Raw genomic sequence first — 21,908 nt, 5'->3', positions numbered from 1 at the left:
GAGGTCACCTTTAATACTGAGCTCACCTTTAATACTGAGCTCACCTGTGGGGTCACCTGTAACACTGAGGTCACCTTTAATACTGAGCTCACCTGTGTGGTCACCTGTAACACTGAGGTCACCTTTAATACTGAGCTCACCTGTGAGGTCACCTTTAATACTGAGGTCACCTTTAATACTGAGCTCACCTGTGAGGTCTCCTTTAATACTGAGCTCACCTGTGTGGTCACCTGTAACACTGAGGTCACCTTTAATACTGAGCTCACCTGTGTGGTCACCTTTAATACTGAGCTCACCTGTGTGGTCACCTGTAATATTGACCTCACCTTTAATACTGAGCTCACCTGTGTGGTCACCTGTAATACTGAGGTCACCTTTAATACTAAGCTCACCTGTGTGGTCACCTTTAATACTGAGCTCACCTGTGAGGTCACCTTTAATACTGAGCTTACCTGTGTGGTCACCTGTAACACTGAGGTCACTTGTGAGGTCACCTTTAATACTGAGCTCACCTGTGTGGTCACCTGTAACACTGAGCTCACCTTTAATACTGAGCTCACCTGTGAGGTCACCTTTAATACTGAGCTCACCTGTGAGGTCACCTTTAATACTGAGCTCACCTGTGTGGTCACCTGTAACACTGAGGTCACCTTTAATACTGAGCTCACCTGTGAGGTCACCTTTAATACTGAGCTCACCTGTGAGGTCACCTGTAACACTGAGGTCACCTTTAATACTGAGCTCACCTGTGTGGTCACCTGTAACACTGAGGTCACCTTTAATACTGAGCTCACCTGTGTGGTCACCTGTAACACTGAGGTCACCTGTGAGGTCACCTTTAATACTGAGCTCACCTGTGAGGTCACCTGTAACACTGAGCTCACCTTTAATACTAAGCTCACCTGTGAGGTCACCTTTAATACTGAGCTCACCTGTGAGGTCACCTGTAACACTGAGCTCACCTTTAATACTGAGCTCACCTGTGTGGTCACCTGTAATATTGAGCTCACCTTTAATACTGAGCTCACCTGTGAGGTCACCTTTAATACTGAGCTCACCTTTAATACTGAGCTCACCTGTGTGGTCACCTGTAACACTGTGGTCACCTTTAATACTGAGCTCACCTGTGTGGTCACCTGTAACACTGAGGTCACCTTTAATACTGAGCTCACCTGTGTGGTCACCTTTAATACTGAGCTCACCTGTGAGGTCACCTGTAACACTGAGGTCACCTGTGAGGTCACCTGTAACACTGAGCTCACCTGTGTGGTCACCTTTAATACTGAGCTCACCTGTAACACGGAGGTCACCTGTGAGGTCACCTGTAACACTGAGCTCACCTGTGTGGTCACCTTTAATACTGAGCTCACCTTTAATACTGAGCTCACCTGTGAGGTCACCTGTAACACTGAGCTCACCTTTAATACTGAGCTCACCTGTGTGGTCACCTGTAATATTGAGCTCACCTGTGTGGTCACCTGTAATACTGAGATCATCTTTAATACCGAGCTCACCTGTGTGGTCACCTTTAAGCTACAATACTCAACATTACTTTACATTCCTTTATTAACCCACACTACTCTACATTACTCTATTAACCTGCATTACCTTGCGCTACTCTATTAACCTGCATTACCTTGCGCTACTCTATTAACCTGCATTACCCTGCGTTACTCTATTAACCTGCATTACCCTGCGTTACTCTATTAACCTGCATTACCCTGCGCTACTCTATTAACCTGCATTACCCTGCGTTACTCTATTAACCTGCATTACCCTACGTTACTCTATTAACCTGCATTAACCTGCATTACTCTATTAACCTGCATTACCCTGCATTACTCTATTAACCTGCATTACCCTGCGTTACTCTATTAACCTGCAATACCCTGCATTACTCTATTAACCTGCATTACCCTGCGTTACTCTATTAACCTGCAATACCCTGCATTACTCTATTAACCTGCATTACCCTACGTTACTCTATTAACCTGCATTAACCTGCATTACTCTCTTAACCCACACTACTCTACATTACTCTATTAACCTGCATTACCCTGCATTACTCTATTAACCTGCATTACCCTGCATTACTCTATTAACCTGCATTACCCTGCATTACTCTATTAACCTGCATTACCCTGCGTTACTCTATTAACCTGCAATACCCTGCATTACTCTATTAACCTGCATTACCCTACGTTACTCTATTAACCTGCATTAACCTGCATTACTCTCTTAACCCACACTACTCTACATTACTCTATTAACCTGCATTACCCTGCGTTACTCTATTAACCTGCATTACCCTACGTTACTCTATTAACCTGCATTAACCTGCATTACTCTCTTAACCCACACTACTCTACATTACTCTATTAACCTGCATTACCCTGCATTACTCTATTAACCTGCATTACCCTGCATTACTCTATTAACCTGCATTACCCTGCGTTACTCTATTAACCTGCAATACCCTGCATTACTCTCTTAACCCACACTACTCTACATTACTCTACTAACCTGCATTACCCTGCATTACTCTATTAACCCACACTACTCTACATTACTCTATTATCTATTACCCTGCATTACTCTATTAACCCACACTACTCTACATTACTCTATTAACCCACACTACTCTACATTACTCTCTTAACCCACACTACTCTACATTACTCTACTAAGCTGCATTACTCTACATTACTCTATTAACCCACACTACTCTACATTACTCTATTATCTATTACCCTGCATTACTCTCTTAACTCACACTACTCTACATTACTCTATTAACCCACATTACTCTACATTACTCTATTAACCCACATTACTCTACATTACTCTATTAACCTGCATTACTCTATTAACCTGCATTACCCTGCATTACTCTATTAACCCACACTACTCTACATTACTCTATTATCTATTACCCTGCATTACTCTCTTAACTCACACTACTCTACATTACTCTATTAACCCACATTACTCTACATTACTCTATTAACCCACATTACTCTACATTACTCTATTAACCTGCATTACCCTGCATTACTCTATTAACCCACACTACTCTACATTACTCTATTAACCCACACTACTCTACATTACTCTATTAACTCACACTACTCTACATTACTTTATTAACCTGCATTACTCTATTAACCTGCATTACCATGCATTACTCTATTAACCCACACTACTCTACATTACTCTATTATCTATTACCCTGCATTACTCTATTAACCCACACTACTCTACATTACTCTATTAACCTGCATTACTCTATTAACCTGCATTACCCTGCATTACTCTATTAACCCACACTACTCTACATTACTCTATTATCTATTACCCTGCATTACTCTATTAACCCACACTACTCTACATTACTCTATTCACCTACACTACTCTACATTACTCTATTAACCCACACTACTCTACATTACTCTATTAACCCACACTACTCTACATTCCTCTATTAACCTGCATTACTCTACATTACTCTATTAACCCACACTACTTTACATTACTCTATTAACCTGCATTACTCTACATTACTCTATTACTCTACATTACTCTATTAACCCACACTACTCTACATTACTCTATTAACCTGCATTACTCTACATTACTCTACTAACCTGCATTACTCTATTAACCCACACTACTCTGCATTACTCTATTACCCTGCATTACTTTACATTACTCTATTAACCTGCATTACTCTGTTAACCCACACTACTCTGCATTACTCTATTACCCTGCATTACTCTACATTACTCTATTACCCTGCATTACTTTACATTACTCTATTAACCTGCATTACTCGATTAACCCACACTACTCTGCATTACTCTATTACCCTGCATTACTCTACATTACTCTATTAACCTGCATTACTCTACATTACTGTAGTAACCTGCATTAATCTACATTACTCTATTATCCCACACTACTCTACATTACTCTATTACCCTGCATTACTCTATTAACCCACACTACTCTGCATTACTCTATTAACCCACACTACTCTGCATTACTCTATTACCCTGCATTACTCTATTAACCCGCACTACTCTACATTCCTTTATTAACCCACACTACTCTACATTACTCTATTAACCTGCATTACTCTATTAACCTGCATTACCCTGCGTTACTCTATTAACCTGCATTACCCTGCATTACTCTATTAACCTGCAATACCCTGCATTACTCTATTAACCTGCAATACCCTGCGTTACTCTATTAACCTGCAATACCCTGCATTACTCTATTACTCTACATTACTCTATTAACCCACACTACTCTACATTACTCTATTAACCCACACTACTCTACATTACTCTATTACCCTGCATTACTCTATTAACCCACACTACTCTGCATTACTCTATTAACCCACACTACCCTGCATTACTCTATTAACCCACACTACTCTGCATTACTCTATTACCCTGCATTACTCTATTAACCCGCACTACTCTACATTCCTTTATTAACCCACACTACTCTACATTACTCTATTAACCCACATTACTCTACATTACTCTATTATCTATTACCCTGCATTACTCTATTAACTCACACTACTCTACATTACTCTATTAACTCACACTACTCTACATTACTCTATTAACCTGCATTACTCTATTAACCCACACTACTCTACATTACTCTATTAACCTGCATTACCCTGCATTACTCTATTAACCTACACTACTCTACATTACTCTATTAACCTGCATTACTCTATTAACCTACATTACTCTATTAACCTGCATTACTCTACATTACTCTATTAACCTACACTACTCTGCATTACTCTATTACCCTGCATTACTCTACATTACTCTATTAACCTGCATTACTCTATTAACCCACACTACTCTGCATTTCTCTATTAACCTGCATTAATCTACATTACTCTATTAACCTGCATTAATCTACATTACTCTATTAACCTACATTACTTTGCATTACTCTATTAACCTGCATTAATCTACATTACTCTATTACTCTACATTACTGTACATTCCTCTGTATTTATGTGCATTGTGTTAATCAGCAGTTCGCTACAGTGTTACTCCTGTTACTCTGCTACTCCACAGTACTCCACTGCTAAGTATGAAGTGAGGAACTGGCCTCTGTACTTCCTGTTTGTGGTGTCCGCTACTCTGGGGAATGAAGTTTTTTACATCTCCTTCCTGCCCTTCATCCACTGGAACTTAGACCCCTTCCTGTGCCGGCGGCTTGTCAACATATGGGCTGTGAGGAGCAGAGAAACACACACACACCCACACACACACACACACACCATAATGAACTGATGTTACTGAAGTGTGTGTGTGTGTGTGTAGGTGGTGATGTATATAGGGCAGGTGACGAAGGATGTTCTGAAGCTGCCCCGCCCCACAGCGCCCCCTGTGGTGAAGCTGGAGGTGCGCGTGGATGCAGAGTACGGCCTACCCTCCACACACGCCATGGCAGCCACGGCCATCTCCTTCACCCTGCTGCTGAGCGCACCTGAGAGAGTGCAGGTATCTCTCTCTCTCTCTCTCTCTCTCTCACACACACACACACACACACACACACACACGAGCGCAAGTGGTCCTTGTGCTCTGTTCACTCTAAAGAATAATGTTGGCAAAAAGGGTTGGCTTTACATGCCATTACTTTGCATTACTGTACATTATTCCGCATTATTCTACATTGCTGTACATTACTGTACATTATTCTGCATTATTCTATATTGCTGTACATTACTCTACATTACTGTACATTATTCTGCATTATTCTACATTGCTGTACATTACTGTACATTATTCTGCATTACTGTACATTATTCTGCATTATTCTACATTGCTGTACATTACTCTACATTACTGTACATTATTCTGCATTATTCTGCATTGCTGTACATTACTCTACATTACTGTACATTATTCTGCATTATTCTACAGTGCTGTACATTACTCTACATTACTGTACATTATTCTGCATTATTCTACATTGCTGTACATTACTGTACATTATTCTGCATTACTGTACATTATTCTGCATTATTCTATATTGCTGTACATTACTCTACATTACTGTACATTATTCTGCATTATTCTACATTACTGTACATTACTCTATATGACTGTTTATTACTCTGTGTTAACCTGCATTACTCTCCATCACTCTCAACTTGCATTAATGCGTGTTAAACTACATCACACTGCTCTGCATTAACACCATATTTGTGGATGCGGTACTTTAAAACAACAACAGTAATGAAATTTAATATAGTATAAAAAGTGTGTAACACACCTCCCCAGCTGTGAATTTACAGAAATGTGTGTGTGTGTGTTACAGTTCCAGTTTGAGGTTGGGTTGGTTCTGGCTGTGGTTCTGTCAGGCCTGGTGTGTCTCAGCCGCCTCTATACCGGCATGCACTCCGCACTGGTGAGAAGCGTGTGTGTGTGTGTGTGTGTGTGTGTGCTTGTATTCTTTATGTAATACTACAGAGAAATGAAGGTCACCTGTAGTTATTAACGACTAGTGGACTACCTCCAATTAGAAATGGAGGTATTAGCAGCATTAGCATGTAAGCAATCAGCCGAAGCGCATGTGTTTGAGTAAACTGCCCACCTCTGTTTGCGATGGACGGAAAGGGAGGGAGGGAGTGGGAGTGTGAATGAAAGGCAGGCGGTTAGTCTTCTGTACTTTGCCCCCATTAGCATGAAATGACCTGAAAGGTTAAAAGAGCTGCGGCTAACACAGGCTCACTGTAGCTAACAGCTTTAACACAGGCTCACTGTAGCTAACAGCTTTAACACAGTCTCACTGTAGCTAACAGCTTTAACACAGGCTCACTGTAGCCAACAGCTTTAACACAGTCTCACTGTAGCTAACAGCTTTAACACAGTCTCACTGTAGCTAACAGCTTTAACACAGTCTCACTCTAGCTAACAGCTTTAACACAGGCTCACTGTAGCCAACAGCTTTAACACAGTCTCACTGTAGCTAACAGCTTTAACACAGTCTCACTGTAGCTAACAGCTTTAACACAGGCTCACTCTAGCTAACAGCTTTAACACAGTCTCACTGTAGCCAACAGCTTTAACACAGTCTCACTGTAGCTAACAGCTTTAACACAGTCTCACTCTAGCTAACAGCTTTAACACAGGCTCACTGTAGCTAACAGCTTTAACACAGGCTCACTGTAGCTAACAGCTTTAACACAGGCTCACTGTAGCTAACAGCTTTAACACAGGCTCACTGTAGCTAACAGCTTTAACACAGGCTCACTCTAGCTAACAGCTTTAACACAGGCTCACTGTAGCTAACAGCTTTAACACAGGCTCACTCTAGCTAACAGCTTTAACACAGGCTCACTGTAGCTAACAGCTTTAACACAGGCTCACTGTAGCTAACAGCTTTAACACAGTCTCACTGTAGCTAACAGCTTTAACACAGTCTCACTGTAGCTAACAGCTTTAACACAGTCTCACTGTAGCTAACAGCTTTAACACAGTCTCACTGTAGCTAACAGCTTTAACACAGTCTCACTGTAGCTAACAGCTTTAACACAGTCTCACTCTAGCTAACAGCTTTAACACAGGCTCACTCTAGCTAACAGGTCTAAAACAGGCTCACTGTAGCTAACAGCTTTAACACAGGCTCACTCTAGCTAACAGCTTTAACACAGTCTCACTGTAGCCAACAGCTTTAACACAGGCTCACTGTAGCCAACAGCTTTAACACAGGCTCACTGTAGCCAACAGCTTTAACACAGGCTCACTGTAGCCAACAGCTTTAACACAGTCTCACTGTAGCCAACAGCTTTAACACAGGCTCACTGTAGCTAACAGCTTTAACACAGGCTCACTGTAGCTAACAGCTTTAACACAGGCTCACTGTAGCTAACAGCTTTAACACAGTCTCACTGTAGCCAACAGCTTTAACACAGGCTCACTGTAGCTAACAGCTTTAACACAGGCTCACTGTAGCTAACAGCTTTAACACAGGCTCACTGTAGCTAACAGCTTTAACACAGTCTCACTGTAGCTAACAGCTTTAACACAGTCTCACTGTAGCTAACAGCTTTAACACAGTCTCACTCTAGCTAACAGCTTTAACACAGTCTCACTCTAGCTAACAGCTTTAACACAGTCTCACTCTAGCTAACAGGTCTAACACAGGCTCACTGTAGCTAACAGCTTTAACACAGGCTCACTCTAGCTAACAGGTCTAACACAGTCTCACTGTAGCTAACAGCTTTAACACAGGCTCACTGTAGCTAACAGCTTTAACACAGTCTCACTGTAGCCAACAGCTTTAACACAGTCTCACTGTAGCCAACAGCTTTAAGACAGGCTCACTCTAGCTAACAGGTCTAACACAGGCTAACACAGTCCCACTGTAGCTAACAGCTTTAACACAGGCTCACTGTAGCTAACAGCTTTAACACAGGCTTACTGTAGCCAACAGCTTTAACACAGGCTTACTGTAGCCAACAGCTTTAACACAGGCTCACTGTAGCCAACAGCTTTAAGACAGGCTCACTGTAGCCAACAGCTTTAAGACAGGCTCACTCTAGCTAACAGCTTTAACACAGCCTCACTGTAGCTAACAGCTTTAACACAGTCTCACTGTAGCTAACAGCTTTAACACAGGCTCACTGTAGCTAACAGCTTTAACACAGGCTCACTGTAGCTAACAGCTTTAACACAGGCTCACTGTAGCTAACAGCTTTAACACAGGCTCACTGTAGCTAACAGCTTTAACACAGTCTCACTGTAGCTAACAGCTTTAACACAGGCTCACTGTAGCTAACAGCTTTAACACAGTCTCACTCTAGCTAACAGCTTTAACACAGTCTCACTGTAGCTAACAGCTTTAACACAGTCTCACTCTAGCTAACAGGTCTAACACAGTCTCACTCTAGCTAACAGCTTTAACACAGTCTCACTCTAGCTAACAGCTTTAACACAGTCTCACTCTACCTAACAGCCTTAACACAGTCTCACTCTAGCTAACAGGTCTAACACAGTCTCACTGTAGCTAACAGCTTTAACACAGGCTCACTGTAGCTAACAGCTTTAACACAGTCTCACTGTAGCCAACAGCTTTAACACAGTCTCACTGTAGCCAACAGCTTTAAGACAGGCTCACTCTAGCTAACAGGTCTAACACAGGCTAACACAGTCCCACTGTAGCTAACAGCTTTAACACAGTCTCACTGTAGCCAACAGCTTTAAGACAGGCTCACTGTAGCTAACAGGTCTAACACAGGCTAACACAGGCTCACTGTAGCTAACAGCTTTAACACAGGCTCACTGTAGCTAACAGCTTTAACACAGGCTCACTGTAGCCAACAGCTTTAACACAGCCTCACTGTAGCCAACAGCTTTAACACAGTCTCACTGTAGCTAACAGCTTTAACACAGGCTCACTCTAGCTAACAGCTTTAACACAGGCTCACTGTAGCCAACAGCTTTAACACAGGCTCACTGTAGCCAACAGCTTTAACACAGGCTCACTGTAGCTAACAGCTTTAACACAGTCTCACTGTAGCTAACAGCTTTAACACAGTCTCACTGTAGCTAACAGCTTTAACACAGTCTCACTGTAGCTAACAGGTCTAACACAGTCTCACTGTAGCTAACAGCTTTAACACAGGCTCACTGTAGCTAACAGCTTTAACACAGCCTCACTGTAGCCAACAGCTTTAACACAGTCTCACTGTAGCTAACAGCTTTAACACAGGCTAACACAGGCTCACTCTAGCTAACAGCTTTAACACAGGCTCACTGTAGCTAACAGCTTTAACACAGGCTAACACAGGCTCACTCTAGCTAACAGCTTTAACACAGGCTCACTCTAGCTAACAGCTTTAACACAGGCTAACAGGTCCAACACAGGCTAACACAGCCTCACTCTAGCTATCAGGTCTAACACAGGCTCCAGGGCGTCCTTATTCCTTGTGGCTAAAGCACTATGGGTAAATTTTTCGAGCTTTAACCACTCTTCCCGTATTTCTCCCAAGGACGTGATCTGCGGAATTCTCATATCAGCGGTCATCCTGGGAATATCCTACCCTCACTGGAACACACTGGACTCCCTGCAGCTGAACAGCCCCCTCTCCCCAGTCGTAGCGCTGGTCCTGCCCCTCTACCTATGTTACAAATATCCCGAGCTGGACCATTACAGCACCACCCGGGAGGACACCACCATCATCATGGGCGTGGCGGCGGGCTGCTCTGTGGGTTACTGGGCCAACCAGCAGCTGGGTCTGACCTTCGAGCCTGAGGGGCCTTTTCCAGTGACCCTGGGGCCTCTGACGGCTCGGACCGTAACTCTCTGCGCGGCACGGTTCTGCGTGGGCCTGGTCCTCCTGGTGCTGACCCGGCAGACGGCGCGGTGGGCCAGTCTGCGGCTGCTCTGCCGCAACTACGGCGTCGCGCTCGGGGACGTTGAGGCCCACAAAAGGAAAGAAATCGAAGTGCCGTACAAGTTCAGCACGTACTCGGCCATCGGACTGGTCAACAGCGTGGTGGTCTGCCGGGCGTTCATGCTGTTGGGGCTGCTGTGACCTCCATGGGGTTAAAGGGATACTTCAGCTGGGTTTTCAACCTAATCCCTAGTATTCATAATAGAAGCCTATGGGCAGTTGCTGTCGTCGGGTGTTTCGTACGGTCCCATTGCCACAGCTGTGTAAAGTCAGGACCCCTAGCCGTGCAGTCTGCCTTCCCACACATTAGTGAAAGACCTCACTGAGTGGAAGGAGCCACCACTGCGATGTCTGCAAGTCAGCTGGTGAAGTTACCTCCCTCTGAGATCTTCCTCAATCAGCTCTGAGTGGTATTATTATTATTGAACAGTGGAAGAGTTTAGGAGGAACAGCTCAGCCACCGGTCTAAAGACCCAGTCAGCCCTTGGCCCTGCCAGCAGAGTGGTCACAATAGGATTCAGGGAGCCAGTTTGGACCTTGCTCCAACACTGAAGACCCAAAACAACAGAAATGCTAATGCCAGCCGTTGAGCTGGGCCTACTGAGACACCACTGAGGACAATAATCTGGACTAGGCTAGGCTACCAGTCACACTCACGTCTTTAGAACCTCCACAGAAGGACTAGAGTGACTTTTCCCGCCCCGCTGAAACAAAACTTGTCCCACACACTGGAATTTAGAAAGCGACCCCCCAGTTCCGGATTGTGTTGGTGGTTAATCTGACGGTCTTCAGTTCTACCTGTGAAGTCCTGAACAACAGGAGAGCTGGTTTAGCTGTATCTGCCCAGAAAACACTGGACACTGGACAATTTTTTTGGGCTTAGTGTTACACAAATTTGACCCTTTTGTTTCCACTAGAACTGAATACTGTAATAATAATAATAATAATAATAAATACTGCAGTTTAAACATGACTATATTAAAATTACAGGTATATTTTTTTCGCCCAAACGGTTCTAAAGGGGTTCTCCACTGAAAGTATGTAAATTCCATTATTTATATAAATAATAAATAAAATTAAATAAAATAAGTAGGTCTGAAGTGGTACAGCGGCACCGTCACCATGATCAGAGGATGGCTGGTTCGAATCCTAGGCATGCCACTAGCCATCGGAGAGAGAGCAATTGGCCTTGCTCTCTCCAGGGCTCTCTTCACTGCAATTGGCGGGAGAGGCTTGACTGCGCATGTGCCTTAGTCACTAGTGTCGGGCCCATCTTGTACGATGGGGAGGAGTACGTATGTGTTGGGTAATCGACGTCCCAAATTGGGGAGACAATGGGTGCAAAAAGAAATCAATGAATTAATTTTTCATTAATTAAGTTCTTCATCTGTTTTTATTGAATGTAATATGCAATATGCAGTCATGTGCAGTACAGACACACCTTCACCTACTGTTTATGAATGCTTAAATATTTACGGGCATGAAATAAATCCATCCGCGATGATCCCTTATTTGCATAACAATCGGATTTGAGCCAGGACACGGAGAGAAGACTTCACCCCCTTCTTCAACAGACGTAACAGACGTAAACAGCAGCAGCCAGTAGTCACTGTGCGAAGTGTAAATGGGCGTGTTCAGCGCACGGGGGTGTGGTTTATGCTGTGATGTCACAGGAAGTGCTCGAGGTCGATGTCGAGGGCGGAGCAGGGCATGGTCAGCTCGAAGCCGTTGATGACGTCGGGGTGAAGGACCCCGAGGCGGCCCACGCTCTTGCCGTGAGAGAAGATCTCCGCACAGCGGCCGGGGAAGAAGGTGGAGTCTGGGAGAGAAAGAGAGAGAGAGCGAGAGAGATGAACTTTCTGACCCAGGCTGGAGTTTATATTACAGTTAGTGACCACTACTGTCACTCACCCTCTGCTGCCTGGATGTAGTAGCCGCGTTTACGGCCCGGTCGGACCTCCAGCAGCTGCATGATCCGGTCCAGAAGGCCGTGGATCACCTCGAAGCCTGGAGTCTTGTTGTAGTAGACCGCACACAGTCGCCTGTTATTCCGAGCGCCGACGTCTGAGACACAAAGAAAAAATGTCACGGATAAAATTCGCGAGAGAAATGTGCAGGTGGTCCGGCAGTTGCTGAAACTGGGGGGGCGGGGAGGGGGCGCACAAAGAACCTGGTCAGGACACCCAAAAATAAATGATCAATAAATAACTAAATGTATGGCTAGGGCACGCACTGACCGGTGGATTCGTCCTTTAGGACCACGTCCGAGATCTCGAACAGTTTGAGGGGGAGGGGCATCTTCCTGTTAGCAGCCAGAGTCTTCAGCAGCCCTGGCAGTAGAGTGGTCCGCGCCACCTAGATATAGAACACACATCAGCAGAGAGGTTGAGCACCAGAGCACCTCAAAGATTCCCCAACCTGCCTATTGAATTTTACATATATTGATTGCGCAACTTCAGCAATTCCCAGGTGGTGGATGATCCTGTAGCCCTATAGGGTTGCTATGGGGTTGTTACGACAACGATATGATGTTGCTACTAGGCTGCTGCTGTTGTCTCAACTAGTAGCTGTGGTGTTGCAATGGTATCCTAGAGGTTGTTGGGGTGTTACTGCAAATTCAGCAGAAAAATAAAATACAATAATAATTAGAATAATTAATTAATTATTACGATAATAACATAATATCTGACGCTGAAGCAACTGAATCCCCACAGCTAATGATTAGGGAATAATATATTATTATTAATATTATGATTAATATATGATAGTATATTATGTGTAAAAGGGCGCCCTCTGGTGGAAATCAGTGATGCAGTGTGTGTGTGATGAACCTGGAATTCCGCAGTCTTGGGGTTGGAGATGTGTACGGCTCTCGTCTCTGTGATGTTCTTTCCCAGTTTATCCGCTATGTCCTCCTGGGAACACTGGAGAAAGAGCGAGAGAGATATAGAGGAGGGTATGTGGTGTGTGTGTGTGTGTGTGTGTGTGTGTGTGTGTGAGAGAGGTATTTACTGTACCAGAGCGAAGGTGAGAGCTTCAGTAAACCCGGCCGCTGCAAGGTCCATTCTCAACAACTCAGTCAGCTTATTCAAAGGGAGCTGTACAAACACACGGACACACACACACATTGAATTGTAATATACGCACCATGGTGATGGTATTACATCATAACATCGTACTGTACCATAATATTGTAACATACTGGATCATAATTCATATACTACCGTAGTCTCTCGTAACTGACTGCACTGTTATATGCTGTGCTGTATTGCAACATATGCTAATGTATCATAATGTACGTAACATAACTCTGTTGTCATGTAACACTACTATATTGTGGCAGTAACTTCAGGCTCCTGCAGATGGCGCTGCGCGAGGACGATCGGGCTATAAATACTTGCGGGGTGTGCGATGGGACTCAGACATTGAGAAGAGTGCAGTACAGTGCATTTGCATTTGGCCACAGTATAAAGGAGGCAGCTGAACCTGCAGCTGTATGGAAGCTTACGGTCATATGGGTCTACCAGCAGTGGCAGAAATCCCAGTCTACAGGACATTCTTCTCAGAATTGCGGCCGAAAGACAAAACTGACAGCCTGACGAAGTCAGACTCGAAGTCAGTGCAGGTGCTTCACTCAAAGGACACTCTGCAGCAAAACCCACTGGCGGTCTTAAGAGGACTTGTGGAGCCCATGCCTCAACAGGTCAGATTTGTTGTGGCGGCACAATGGGTACTTACTCAATACTAGGCAGGCAGGTGGTACTAATGTTATGGCTGATCGGTGTATACTGTATGGTCATATCAGGCTGGCCTCAGGTTGGGTTTAGGAAAGCAGATCGCTCACCTGATTGGCTACAGTGTACGTGCGCGGAGTTGTCATGGTGATGTTGTTGAAGCCATACGCCATGGCAGCATCCTCCATGATGTCACAGGCGTGGATGACATCAGAGCGAGTGGGCGGGATCTCCACCTGGATCTGATCATCACTGCCGGTGACCTCGGACTTCAGACACATCCGCGTCAACAGCTGGGCAACACTTTCAGCCGATTCCCTGAGGGAGCGAGAGAGGGAGAGAGAGGGAGAGAGAGAGAGGGAGAGAGAGAGAGAGAGAGAGTAAGAGTGAGATTTGACTTAAGTGTTTTCATAATACACAGCATGAAAGAAAGACAGTGTGTGTGGGTGTGTGTGTGTATGTGCAGTCTTACTTGATGCCGACTTTGCGGTTGATGAAGTCAGCTGATAGGGTTTCTGTCCTGTAGGCCAGCTCCTGTAGGTCAAAAGGTCAACGTCTACATCATTATGATGAAAACGAAAAAGTAAATGGACACCCGACACTGCGGGGAACAGATAACACACATTGGAAATGTAGAGAGACACATACTGGATAAGTCACCATCCTGCCGTCTGGATAAACCACTTCAGCCTCCTCAACCCTGAGCGAGACAGAAAGTGAACAAACATTTAAATAGTGGCTATAAATAATATTTGTTGTCTTCAATAAATCTATTGTTACTCTAAACTACACATTAAATAACTGTGTATAACAGTAAGAACACTGTTTGCGTATAAATACAGTATAAGTAACAAAAATGTGGTTGTATAACTTATAAGGGTATATACACAGGATAACTAAACACTGCAGGTGTATAACAACAATGCAGGTGTATAACCAAATGAGGTAACACTGTGGGTGTATAACCAAATGAGGTACAACTAAACACTGCAGGTGTATAACTAACAATAGTGGAAGTATATAAATACAGTATAAATAAACACTGCAGGTGTATAACTAATAAAACTATAAGGTTATCAATGAAGTATACCCCCCCCTGAACAACAGGGGGGGGGGTATATAATTACAGTATAACTAACAACACTGTATAAATGAAGTATAACTAACAACAGTGTGAGTATATAAATACAGCATACTTAAACACTGCCGGTGTATAAATGAAGTATAACTAACAACAGTGTGAGTATATAAATACAGCATAACTAAACACTGCCGGTGTATAAATGAAGTATAACTAACAACAGTGTGAGTATATAAATACAGTATAACTAAACACTGCCGGTGTATAAATGAAGTATAACTAACAACAGTGTGAGTATATAAATACAGTATAACTAAACACTGTGGGTGTATAAATGAAGTATAACTAACAACAGTGTGAGTATATAAATACAGCATATCTAAACACTGCCGGTGTATAAATGAAGTATAACTAACAACAGTATGAATATATAAATACAGTATAACTAAACACTGTGGGTGTATAAATGAAGTATAACTAACAACAGTGTGAGTATATAAATACAGCATAACTAAACACTGCCGGTGTATAAATGAAGTATAACTAACAACAGTGTGAATATATAAATACAGTATAACTAAACACTGTGGGTGTATAACTAATAAAACTGTAGGTGTATAAATGAAGTATAACTAACAACAGTGTGAGTATATAAATACAGCATAACTAAACACTGCCGGTGTATAAATGAAGTATAACTAACAACAGTGTGAATATATAAATACAGTATAACTAAACACTGTGGGTGTATAACTAATAAAACTGTAGGTGTATAAATGAAGTATAACTAACAACAGTGTGAGTATATAAATACAGCATAAGTAAACACTGCCGGTGTATAAATGAAGTATAACTAACAACAGTATGAGTATATAAATACAGCATAACTAAACACTGTAGGTGTATAACTAATAAAACTGTAGGTGTATAAATGAAGTATAACTAACAACAGTGGGTGTATAAATGAAGTATAACTAACAACAGTGTGAGTATATAAATACAGCATAACTAAACACTGCCGGTGTATAAATGAAGTATAACTAACAACAGTGTGAGTATATAAATACAGTATAACTAAACACTGCCGGTGTATAAATGAAGTATAACTAACAACAGTGTGAATATATAAATACAGTATAACTAAACACTGTGGGTGTATAACTAATAAAACTGTAGGTGTATAAATGAAGTATAACTAACAACAGTGTGAGTATATAAATACAGCATAAGTAAACACTGCCGGTGTATAAATAAAGTATAACTAACAACAGTGTGAATATATAAATACAGCATAACTAAACTAAACCTGCGGTGGAAAGCTGGATGTTTGCGAGCTTTAAAATCTCAGTTCTGATTCAGACAGGTGGCAAACAGAACAGATCTGAGTGTTTATACAAGCAAAGCTTACACCACACACACACACACACACACACACACACACACACACACACACACACACACACACACAAAAAGAGGACTCACGTGAATGGCTCGTTGCAGTATTCACTGAACATTGTCACGATCATGTCCAACACGATTTTGGCCTAAAAGCAAAAACACACAGACGATGTCAGCGTACGACTCCGGTAACCATCACCAGAACAACCGAGTGTGTGTGTCTTGGATCAAAGGCTTGAAATGGATTAATTTATAAATAAAAAAAGAACAATTATTTTACTGAAAATGTTAAGCTAATTAAAGCGGAATTGAATTGAATTAATGAGGTTGCTGAAGCTGACCCACCTTGGTGAGATCTGTGGCCGTGCACTCGATGAAGACGTTCCGTGTGTTCACGGATATTTTGGAGTGATCTCCTAAATAAAGAAACACAAACACACACCGCTTTTACACCCAGGTGGAGATACGTCTGGATTCTTCTGGCTAACTCGTCCCAACACTGCCCAGGAACCAACCTTTGTAGGCCAGAGCACACAGACCCAACGTTCTGGGACATTCTAGGACCCCGGCAGTCTAATGCCGGCAGCTGTTTTCCAGTGTCCGGAGGAATAACCATCCGTGGCACACCGGTCCAACACCACCCAACATCAGCAGATCTTCATTATTAGAAAAATTGGGGGGTGATGAAGATTCTAGAGGCATGTTTTAAGCCTTGTTCAGACGGGATTACATTTACAAGTCCAAAACGATGCCCTTATCGATAACTAAAACAGTAGGGGGGTCCTGAGAGTCCTTTAGGGGCTGTCATAAGTCTGAGGAGAGGCTAACTGTCTGGACACTCAAGACTGGTGGATATCCTTTCCATATCACGTCCAATCAACTGTATTTTCCACTCAAGGTGGAGAAACCCTTGCAACCAGGTGGTCTACCAAAGCAAACCCCTAACAACATTCTAGAAACCACCTTAATCACTTAGTAACTCCATAGCAACCACTATGAAGTCTTCACTCAAGCAAACGAGAGGTATGGATATAGGTCTCACCGTTGATGATGGGGGGCATGGACAGGACGATGCCGTTGCTGTCATAGATGATGGGGTAGAGCGGCTCGTCCTCGATGATGTGCAGGTAATGCCTCAGGTGACTGTCCGTCTGCACAGAGAGAGTTTGGTAGCACTTTACTTGAAGGCTAATTACAGAGGGACTTCACAACACACACACACACACACACACACACACACACACACTAATGTGCGTATAAGCTCTGAAAATATGAGCGTATGCTAGGGCTGGGTAGTCTACCTTGTAGAGGCTCATGAGCTGGGTGGCGGTGTACTCCTGGCTTTGGTTGAGAGGTCTGAAGCGGATGTCGTCTGGCGCCTTAGCCGTGTACGTGAACGGTCCCGAGATGGTGTCCAGGTCGTGGGTTCCGATGGCAACCAGTGTCCTTTTCCTGCAGGTGGGCGCACACAGCCAATAGTGAGATAAACCCCCAGGACACTGGAGGACACTCTCCAGACTCTCCATCAGCTCCACGTTCCATACAGGAGCACTGTGTAGCTTAATAATTCACCCTGTTCTTCAGTGGTCAAGACCCCACAGGACTGACCACCACAGAGCAGGTGGTATAAGGTTCTGGACCTTGTTCAGTGCTGTGTGGTTGGTGAGTGGGTCTAACCTGCAGACGTTCTGATGCAGTTTCTCCTGCAGCTCGATGAAGCTCTCGTAGCGGTCTTGGTTGAAGGTGATGTCGCGCAACACCGCGGCCACAGCGTGGGGTCTAACGGCGGCCGTCTGGACACAGAGGGGCGGTTTACACTCAACAGTTCAGTTCGGCGAGCAGCAGTCTGGGATGTGAAGCCGTTAACTCACCTCCTCGGTAATGATCAGCCGCTGGGGATCCCCGGTCGCCGGACTTACACGCCTGTAGCGGGGGGCCTCCAGTCTGCATGGGCACAAAGCACACACACATTAAAAATGTGCAGAAAAATCTGTGTTTAAAAGGTTGAATCAGAACTGTGGGGTCTGAAGACAGAGTACAAGACTGCCCTCTAGTGGTCTGGTGTTTCTTACTTCTGCTTGAAGACCTGAAGGCCTCTGACCAGCCCCTCCAGACAAAGCAGGTCATAGCGGTTCGCTGGAACATCGATCTTATACAGAATCACATCGGAGGCACCTTCGGCCTTCTGGTCGCCCTGCTCGCGGCTGATGATGTCCTTCTCTGATGTCTACACACACACACACACACACACACACACACACACACACAAAATATTCAATAAACTACTGACGGGTCCACTCAGAGACAACGCAGACACCAGGTGTCTCAGCACAGCCGACCACACTGCACCACACTCACAATCTCGTCCAGCTCCAGGCCGAACTCAAAGCACAGCTCGTCAAATTCTTCATCAGCTGCAGAAAAACAGAGGGAGAATAAAATTAGGGAAGTCTGCACACCTATCCAGCTAGCCAGTGCTCTTCCATTCTCGCAACTAATGTATATTCACGACTGACGTTTTTCACTTTTTGACATAATGTGAATCGGACAGTTGTTCTTTACACTGTGTCCGAATTCCATGAAGAACGGACCAATAGAAATGCTCCAAAATGACTATTACATGAACAAAATCCTTTTACGTTGACTTCCACCTACTGAAAGGAACGGTCTGCAGGGTTTCGTTTGAGGTATTATCCCCTCCCTGGACAAAAAAAAAAAAATGTCATCATGCGGGTTTAAGGTAGTAGTAACTTCAGGCTCCTGCAGATGGTGCTGTATGAGGATGGACTGGAGTGACTAAAAGGCCATGATGTGAAGGTAGCAGCAGAGCCTGCAGGTGTATGGAAGCTTACGGTCATATAGGTCTACCAGCAGTGGCAGAAATCCTTACAGTCTACAGGAAATCTCACTGCACTGCACTCTTCTCAACGTCTGAGTTCTGTCGCACAACGGGGAGGTATTTATAGCCCCATCACCCTCGTGCAGCACCATCTGCAGGATCCTGAAGCTACTACCACCGTACCTAATGACCTTATCATTGTATTATTTCATGTCACAGTGACCAGTGCAATCATATATACTGACATCCAAATCGAATATTTCTCACAGGCCTATATCTAATTATGTAGTTACTAACATCTCATTGCATTCAATTACATCACCTACCTAATAACCTTTCTAATGTCAGCTCTCATCGCCTACCCAATGATGTAACCACTTTCATTTCTTTATTAATAAACACTAATATTATTCATATTAATATGTTATTCCAGGATATTAAATAAAAGAGTTGATCCTGCTTTTCTTGGAGTAACTGTCTCTACCGTCCAGGGCTTCCTACTACATTTTGGAGGAGCACTGCTGTGAGGATTTGATTGCGTACACTGACAACAGCGTTAGTGAGATCAAGATGTTAATACGTCACCACCCCACCTCATCATCTCCAACTCAACCTGAACGTAATGGATGGAGTACCATCCATCATTTGGGGCGGGGGGCACGCCTGGCATTAGGAAGCATGGTCTCTGGTCTCCAGAGAGTCCTAATCTATTGGCAGTGCGTCTCTACAGGGACTAGAGAAGCTGGGTGGGATTGGTACACTGTTGAGAGTAGAAGATCCTTGAGGATCTTTCAGTGGTTCTTCAGTTTGGACCTGTGGAGGAACCTTCAAGGAACCTTATAAGAGGTTCCTCGACAGTTTGAAATCGAAGAATCTTCAAAACATCGATCGTATTATGATGATGATGATTATTATTATTATTATTATTAATGACGTCAACACCTCCCTATTTGATTACATCACAACAGACGTAACCGTTATCATAAACGAAATGAAAACGAGTAATTAATTCATATTAATTGAAATTAATTTATTTTAAAAAGCAAAATAATAATAATAATTACTGTGATATAAATAAAAGCCTATAAATTATAACATTAATGGACTCGTTCAGCTTCTGCTCTCATCTTTAGGCAAAATCTGATGCAATCACCCGATCACTGATCAATAACCGCCTCTAAAGCCCTCAGGTATGGTTTTAAAACCAGGGTTTACTGTGATCTGTACTGTGAGACGATTATTTAGGGACTAAGACGGTGGTTTTGGTGTTTCAGCAGGTTTTATTTAATGAAGGTAAATCCAGGTCCGGGAAGTAAACCTCCGCCCCGGTATTTAGGTCCAACCGCCTGAGCCGCTCTGCTGCAGCCCAGCTGTGACGACGCGGCCCGGGCAGCTGGAACAAAAGCCTGGGGTGGAGTTTTCCTTCCCGGACCTGGATCTGGACCCGGAGCCCCCTCTGCCGACTAGCCAGTTAGCTAGCTAGCTGTTCCCCATTCAGCACTGCCGTCACCCCGTTAAACATTCACCTCTTCCTCATTCAGAGCGAATAAAGACGCGTAAACGGTCCTATCTAGAACCACTCACTGTATGTTCTCCCCAGAGCCTGGAACAGCAGGTCCCGCTTCACGCTGACTGTCGGCATGGTCACACACACGGAGAGGCTAACACAGCTAGCCAGCCAGCTAACGAACGCCACCGGCGAGTTTGCAAAATAGGTGGGCAAAATAAGAGTCGCCTAAACCTCCCCGCAGTGGAATTCAAAATAAAAGTCCCACCTTAACGCCATCCCGAAATGAGCAGAATTCATCATAAACACTACCGTGTCCAGATGTTTGTGGACACCCCTTTTAATGAACGCATTTAGCTACTTTAAGGTGCACATGTCCTGTACGAAGACGATCAAGCTATAAATACCTGCGAGGTAGCAGTGTGAAGGTAGCAGCAGAGCCTGCAGGTGTATGGAAGCTTACGGTCATACAGGTCTACCAGCAGTGGCAGAAATCCTTACAGTCTACAGGAAATCTCACAGCACTGCACTGCACTCTTCTCAATGTCTGAGTCCTGTCGCACACCCCGGAGGTATGTATAGCCCCATCACCGAATAAAAATATGTCACTGACGCAGATGTGCAAATGTCTAGTCCCTGTAGAGCCACATTGCCAAAAGAATAGGACTCTCTGAAGCAGATAAACATCAGTAACCTATTGGCACCATGCTGCCTAATGTCAGGCATGGGCTAGAGGGGTATAAAGCCCCCCTAGCAGTATTGAGCTGTGGAGCAGTGGAAGAACTGTGTTCTGTGGAATGATGGTTGGTGCCCCATCCAGTACTTATGGGATGAGGTGGAGCGGTGATCGTCAGCACCAACGCTTCTGCAACTGCTGAAATAGTAACTCCTACAAAAACTTTTTT

General features: G+C 43.8%; 2 protein-coding genes across 2 annotated transcripts in view; one reads left to right on the top strand and one right to left on the bottom strand.

Moving 5' to 3' along the window:
- The window catches only part of sgpp2 (sphingosine-1-phosphate phosphatase 2), a 13,762-nt gene extending 1,989 nt beyond the window's left edge, over positions 1 to 11,773 (top strand). The window contains exons 2-5 of the mRNA XM_072691369.1: positions 5,115 to 5,273; positions 5,364 to 5,543; positions 6,364 to 6,453; positions 10,040 to 11,773. Coding sequence (XP_072547470.1) covers positions 5,115 to 5,273; positions 5,364 to 5,543; positions 6,364 to 6,453; positions 10,040 to 10,585 — 975 coding nt within the window. The 3' untranslated portion in view covers positions 10,586 to 11,773. The remainder of the gene's footprint in view (positions 1 to 5,114; positions 5,274 to 5,363; positions 5,544 to 6,363; positions 6,454 to 10,039) is intronic.
- Positions 11,774 to 11,818: 45 nt separating this feature from the next.
- Positions 11,819 to 21,185, bottom strand: farsb (phenylalanyl-tRNA synthetase subunit beta). The gene is made up of 17 exons (XM_072690791.1): positions 21,081 to 21,185; positions 19,016 to 19,071; positions 18,730 to 18,884; positions 18,529 to 18,601; positions 18,341 to 18,450; positions 17,959 to 18,115; positions 17,700 to 17,808; positions 17,003 to 17,073; positions 16,742 to 16,803; positions 14,827 to 14,878; positions 14,651 to 14,712; positions 14,289 to 14,496; positions 13,462 to 13,542; positions 13,276 to 13,368; positions 12,682 to 12,799; positions 12,356 to 12,508; positions 11,819 to 12,263 (listed from the first exon to the last, which is right to left on the bottom strand). Exons 1-17 carry the CDS (start codon positions 21,136 to 21,138, stop codon positions 12,112 to 12,114), a joined length of 1,770 nt encoding a protein of 589 aa, XP_072546892.1. The 5' UTR covers positions 21,139 to 21,185; the 3' UTR covers positions 11,819 to 12,111.
- Between the last annotated feature and the right edge of the window lie 723 nt (positions 21,186 to 21,908).

Source organism: Salminus brasiliensis, chromosome 11 (genome assembly GCF_030463535.1).
Source record: "Salminus brasiliensis chromosome 11, fSalBra1.hap2, whole genome shotgun sequence".
NCBI lineage: Eukaryota > Metazoa > Chordata > Actinopteri > Characiformes > Bryconidae > Salminus > Salminus brasiliensis.
Note: the sequence above shows the minus strand (reverse complement) of the source record. Positions and strands in the feature narration are given on the sequence as shown.